Genomic DNA, 6,234 nt, shown 5'->3' on the forward strand with positions numbered 1-6,234 from the left:
CCAGTGCCCAGCCCTGCCCCAGTGCCCAGCCCCTGCCCCACTGACCAACCCCTGTCCCCTCCCCGGGACCCCGCCTCAGTCCAGCCACATTCCCAGCGTCTCCATCCCGCGTCCCCCCCCCCTCCGCCCCCCGAGGGGTCGGCTCCACTTGGCTGGGAGTTTGACATCGACTTCCATCCGACTCGTCCCAGAGACAGAGCCCGACTGCATCTGGGGGCGGGGGCAGTGAGGGGCGGGGCGGGGTATAGTTCTGGTTCTGCCCAACTCAATCGAACTCCTTTCAAAAACATTTTGAAAGATTGGAAATGGTGAGGGTTTTGTTGGTGTAAATGAGGAGCTGTTCCCGGGGGGAGGCGGATTGAAGGCCCAGAGGGGGAGAGGGGGAGAATGTGTTTCCGCAGCGAGTTGTTGTGATCGGGAACGCGCTGCCTGAAAGGGCGGTGGGAGCGGATTCAATAGTGACCGGGAATTGGGGAAATACTGGGAGGGGAACTGTGTCGGACTGTGGTGGGGGAGGGGGGGGCACAGTGAGAGGGGGCACTGGGGGTGCGCACTGAGGGGGGGAGGGCTGTGGGGGGGCAGTGAGGGGGGTCGCTCTCTCGCGGGGGGGGGGGGTTGCTCTCTCACGGTGGAGGGGGGGGGGGGGGATCGCTCTCTCACGGGGCGGGGAGGGTCGCTTTCTCACGGGGGTGGGGGGGGTCGCTCTCTCAGAGCCGGCACAAGTCGATGCCCCCCCGGGCTGTGAGATTCCCTGATTCCCGAAGATCATTATCGATAACAATGAGGATAAACCCGGAAAGCGATGAAACAGCAGTCTGCCCTCCCCGGCCCGCACCCCCCCCCCTCCCTCAGGGCGGACTGAGCCCCCCCCCCCCCCCGCCCCGCCGGGGATTGGGATCGCACTGTGCCCGCCGGTCTGTGCAGTGTCCAGCGCCGTTATTCACTGGCAGTCTCTCTCTCCCTGTCCCGTTGGTTTGGCTCCTTATTTGGATCAGTTTTTGTTCCTGCGGTATTTTTGTGCAGGTTGCGGGTGAAGTTTGTGCGGTAGTCCCCCGCAGTGTATTTGCGGACGGGTTGCGGGCGAAGTTTGTGCGGTAGTCCCCCGCAGTGTATTTGCGGACGGGTTGCGGGCGAAGTTTGTGCGGTAGTCCCCCGCAGTGTATTTGCGGTCGGGTTGCGGGCGAAGTTTGTGCGGTAGTCCCCCGCAGTCTATTTGCGGACGGGTTGCGGGCGAAGTTTGTGCGGTAGTCCCCCACTGTGTTTGCGGGCGGGTTGCGGGAGAAGTTTGTGTGGTAGTCCCCCGCAGTGTATTTGCGGACGGGTTGCGGGCGAAGTTTGTGCGGTAGTCCCCACAGTGTTTGCGGGCGGGTTGCGGGCGAAGTTTGTGCGGTAGTCCCCCGCAGTGTTTGCGGGCGGGTTGCGGCCAGATTGCGGGTGAAGTTTGTGCGGTAGTCCCCTGCAGTCCCCGCAGTGTATTTGCGGGCGGGTTGCGGATGAAGTTTGTGCGGTAGTCCCCCGCAGTCCCCGCAGTGTATTTGCGGGCGGGTTGCGGATGAAGTTTGTGCGGTAGTCCCCCGCAGTCCCCGCAGTGTATTTGCGGGCGGGTTGCGGGCAGTTGCGGGCGGGCAGCCTGCGCTCCGCCGCTGTTTTGCCGCAGTGTGTTCAGGCTCGGGGTGTGGGCTCCATCTGTTGGTGCTGGCTTCTCACCGCGAACCGGTTGACATGCACGGGGATGGGGACGACGATTTTGGGGTTTCTGACCGGCTCCCCCGACCGGTTACTGACGTTGCCCGCTTTGATGCGCTTCCACTTGGCGCGCCGGTTCTGGAACCAGATCTTGACCTGGACCTCGCTGAGTTTGAGGGCGTGTGCGATCTGGGACCTCTCGGTCAGCGACAGGTATTTCTTGCAGTGAAACTCTTTCTCCAGCTCCAGCAGCTGCTCGCTGGTGAAGGCGGTGCGGCGCCGCCGGCTTTTCCCCGAGTTCCCGGCGGTCAGCGGCTCCCGGGAGCCCGGCGTTGCCTTCCGGGCCTTAGCGCCCAGCGAGCTGGGGTCGGACAGGCAATCCGCATCGCTCTCCCCCGAGCTCTCCTCCTCCCGCTCGCTGCCCGCCGGCTCCGCACACTTTAAATCCAACTTCTCATCGTCTGAGCTGCACACTTTGCCGTCCCCTGCAACAGGAAACTCAAGTTAAAGTCTCCAATCAAATAAACCCCAATATACATTCAACCCGGAGTCCCGGGGCGGGTATCCCGGGGTGGAATATCCCGGGGTGCAATGTCCCGGGGCAGTATTACCCGGGGCGGTATAACGGGGCGGAATATCCCGGGGCGGTGTAACCGGGCGGTATTTCCCGGGGTGGAATATCCCGGGGCAGTATTACCCGGGGCGGTATAACGGGGCGGTGTAACCGGGCGGTATATCCCGGGGTGAATATCCCGGGGCGGTATAACCCCGGGCTCTGCCCATTCCCGGGACATTGCTCTCTCTCTCTCTCTGCGGGCGGATTTTGCTCAAACACCGAACGAGGCTCAGAATCAAAGCTGCCGGCTTTAAATCCAACTTTTAATTTCACTGATATTTCAGCGGAATTTCTGCGATCGTTCGCTTTCTATTGTTCAAATATTTTAAAAGTTAAATTAATTTGTTCTCTCGGTCTCTGTAAATATATTTGTTGAGAGAGAGAGAGAGAAAGAGGGATAGAGGTAGAGAGAGAGAGAGCGACAGAGAGAGAAATACAGAGGGGGGGGGGGCAGAGAGGGGAGAGAGACAGGCAGAGAGAAAAAGAAAGAGGGGGAGAGAGGGGAGAGTCAGAGAGCGAGAGACAGAGAGAAATAGAGGGAGAAAGAGCGAGGGGAGAGACAGAGAGGGGGGGAGAGAGAGGGAGAGACAGAGATATAGATACAGAGAGTGGGTGGTGTAGAGAGAGAGAGAGAGGCAGAGGAACAGAGAGGGGGAGAGACAGAGAGGGGAAGAGACAGAGAGGGGGAGAGAGAGACGGAGAGAGAAAGGGGAGAGACAGAGGTACAGAGAGAGAGAAAGAGAGAGGGGAGACACAGAGAGGGGGAGACACAGAGAGGGGGAGAGACAGAGAGGAGAGAGGGGGAGAGACAGAGAGGGAGAGAGACAGAGAGGGAGAGAGACAGAGAGGGGGAGGGGGGGGAGAGACAGAGAGGGAGAGAGACAGAGAGGGAGAGAGACAGAGAGAGATAGAGGGGGAGAGAGGGAGAGAGGATAGAGATACAGAGAGGGGGAGAGACAGAGAGAGATAGAGAGACAGAGAGAGAGATACAGAGAGGGGGAGAGACAGAGAGAGAGAGACAGAGAAACAGAGAGGGGGGGGGAGAGACAGAGAGAGACAAAGAGAGAGACAGACAGAGAGGGGGAGCGACAGAGAGAGACAGAGAGGAGAGACAGAGAGAGACAGAGAGACAAAAAGAGAGAGAGAGACAGATAGACAGAGAGAGATAGAGAGAGAGAGGAGGAGGAGAGAGAGAGAGAGACAGAGAGTGGGACAGAGAGAGGGGGAGACAGAGAGAGAGAGACAGAGAGAGAGGCAGAGAGAGAGGCAGAGAGCGGGACAGAGAGAGAGGGGGGAGACAGAGAGAGACAGACAGAGAGATGAGGAGAGAGAGAGACAGAGAGTGGGACACAGAGAGAGAGAGGGGAAGACAGAGAGAGAGAGACAGAGAGTTAGAGAGAGAGGGGAAGACAGAGAGAGAGAGAGAGACAGAGAGAGAGAGAGAGAGGAGGAGAGAGAGAGAGACAGAGAGCGGGACAGAGAGAGACAGGGAGGGATAGAGAGAGAGAGAGAGCGGGAGCGAGTGCTGGACCAGGCTCGGGAGCGATCCAGCAGTACAGCCGCGGCCGAGCCTCCCAGTCCCGGACCCCCGGACCCCCCGGCCCGCGGCAGCCCCACAATTCCACACAAAGTACAATCCTTCGCTTTTTCCAATTATTTTAAAAACAAAAAAATATAAAAAGCAGCGAACCGCTTTCTGAAATTGTTCCCAAGGCAGAAATAAGACAGAAAGGAAATCTAAAAACGGAATTACAATTAAGTATTCGAAGATTCACCAAGATGTTGAATCCGTTTCACATTGAAACGGATCAGTGTGTGGACTGGCGAGGAGTTCATTGTCGGGGCGGATACCCCGCGGCTCGGGTCATTGTTAATCGATTGTGTGTGGTGTGAAGTGGAGCCCAGGACAATGTCCAGGACAATCCCAGCATCACCGCTCCTTAACCGGCCAACACCGGAGCCCCGGCCCGCGACCCGGCCCCCAGAGACCCGAGCCCCCAAAGACCCCCATCCGCCCGTATCGAAAGCCTGAGAGAGAATGAAACCCTCCCGCGGACAGAGTTTACAGGAATTCACCAAACACACCCGCACAGATTTACAACGGGTCAGGGCCAGTGACCGATTTAAATCGAATCTCTGGGACTCCAGCTGACCTGAAATAGATTTAATATTAAAACCAGAAACGGGTGAAAGGTTCAGGGTTTGGGGTCAGGGTCCCAACTTATGCACATCACCGGGATACTGACTGACATTCATCATGGAGTTACCGGGTCTGTACCGGGGGTCTGTACCGGGGGGGTGGTAGGGTCTGTACCGGGGATTCTGTACCGGGGGTCTGTACCGGGGGGGTGGTAGGGTCTGTACCGGGGGTCTGTACCGGGGGTCTGTACCGGGGGTCTGTACCGGGGGGGTGGTAGGGTCTGTACCGGGGGTCTGTACCGGGGGGGTGGTAGGGTCTGTACCGGGGATTCTGTACCGGGGGTCTGTACCGGGGGGGGTGGTAGGGTCTGTACCGGGGAGTCTGTACCGGGGGGTGGTAGGGTCTGTACCGGGGGGTCTGTACCCAGGTGTCTGTACCCGGGTGTGTGTCGGTACCCAGGGGGAGGGGGATAGGGTAGGGTCTGTGCCGGGGATGGGCTGGGAGGTTCCGGTAGCGCGCCGCTCTCACCTGTCAGACTCTGGTAACTCTCTGTACCGGGGGTTAGGGTCTGTACGGGGGTGTGGGGGGGGGAGGTGTGGGGGGGGGGCGGTTGGGGGAGGGGGTAGGGTCTGTACCGGAGGGTCTGTGCCGGGGATGGGGGGGGGGGGGGTCCAGTAGCGCGCCACTCTCACCTGTCAGACTCTGGTAACTCTCTGTAAAGTGCACAAGTTCTGGCGCCTTGTCCCGGAGCCCGGGATCCTCGGGCACGGTGCTGTCTTGCCTGCGGGCGCTGGGCTCGGGGTTGGTGCGGGGCACGGGCAGCTCCTGGGGCGGGTAATAAGTGTCCGAGTCGGTGAAGCTGGGCAGGGCGGTGGTGAGGGCCACCATCGACGGCACCCCCTGGCTCAGGCTGGCGCAGAAGGTGTTGGTCAGCCGGCTGGCGAACGAGGCTAACGGGGTAAGGGGCGGAATGGCCGATTGCAGCGGCGAGTGGGACAGAGCCTGAGGAATCACCACCGGCCGGTAGGGCATGAACATGGGGTAGCCGGTGTACAGCAAGTGTCCGGACCGCGGCTGCGAGGATCCGATCAGGGAATCGATGGAAAAGGCAGTGCCCTGGCCGCTTGGCCGCTGCATGTTGGAGGCAGAAAGAGCAGGACAGGCGCCTGGGACCTGCGGGCGCCGGAGTCCCTCTCTCCGGCTCTGGCTCTGGCTCTGCTCCCGGAGTCTCCTCTCTGGCTCTGCCTCTGCTTCCCGTGCCTCTCTCAGTGCCTCTCGCTCCCGGTGTTGCTGCTGAAGTGATACCCAGCCAGTAATGCATCATAAGCGCGGAGGGGGAGGGAAGGAGGGAGCGGGAGGGGTGTTCCCTTTCTGCTCATCCATCATCCTCACATTATTCTCCGTTTCCTCATTCAAGCTATTGGGGTTTGTGGTTCTGGTGAGCTCCTCCTCCAGCGTCGGCCCATCCTCTGGGAATGTAACAGGACTCTGAGTGCAACAGCTCGCAGTGTGAGAGAGGGTGAGGGAGGGAGGGAGAGAGGGGGGAGGAGGGAGGGAGAGAGAGTGGGGGTGAGGGGGGAGGGGAGAGAGGGGAGGGAAAGGGAGAGGGTGAGGGAGGGAGGGAGAGAGGGGAGAGAAAGAGAGAGGGGGAGAGAGGCTGAGTGAGGGAGAGGGAAGAGCGAGAGGGGAAGAGGGAGAGAGAGGGGAGAGAGAGAGAGGAGAGAGATAGAGGAGAGGGCGAGGGAGGGTAGAGAAGGGGGAGGGAGAGAGAGAGAGAGAGAGGAAGAGAGAA

At 60.2% G+C, this 6,234-nt stretch overlaps 1 protein-coding gene across 1 annotated transcript; it reads right to left on the reverse strand.

Moving 5' to 3' along the window:
• Positions 1–1,420: 1,420 nt before the first annotated feature.
• Positions 1,421–5,681, reverse strand: gbx1 (gastrulation brain homeobox 1). Its single transcript, XM_070877049.1, has 2 exons — positions 5,135–5,681; positions 1,421–2,171 (listed from the first exon to the last, which is right to left on the reverse strand). The coding sequence occupies exons 1-2, from the start codon at positions 5,577–5,579 to the stop codon at positions 1,663–1,665; spliced, it is 954 nt and encodes a 317-aa protein (XP_070733150.1). The 5' UTR covers positions 5,580–5,681; the 3' UTR covers positions 1,421–1,662.
• Positions 5,682–6,234: the final 553 nt, after the last annotated feature.

This window comes from Pristiophorus japonicus, chromosome 1, assembly GCF_044704955.1.
Source record: "Pristiophorus japonicus isolate sPriJap1 chromosome 1, sPriJap1.hap1, whole genome shotgun sequence".
In the NCBI taxonomy this organism is placed as follows: domain Eukaryota; kingdom Metazoa; phylum Chordata; class Chondrichthyes; family Pristiophoridae; genus Pristiophorus; species Pristiophorus japonicus.

Excerpts from the sequence above, each read along its gene's own strand:
- gbx1 (XM_070877049.1), bottom strand. The coding sequence starts at position 5,579 with ATGCAGCGGCCAAGCGGCCAGGGCACTGCCTTTTCCATCGATTCCCTG. Across the intron at positions 2,172-5,134 it reads GAGTTACCAGAGTCTGACAG|GGGACGGCAAAGTGTGCAGC; the intron begins GTGAGAGTGGCG and ends TTCCTGTTGCAG.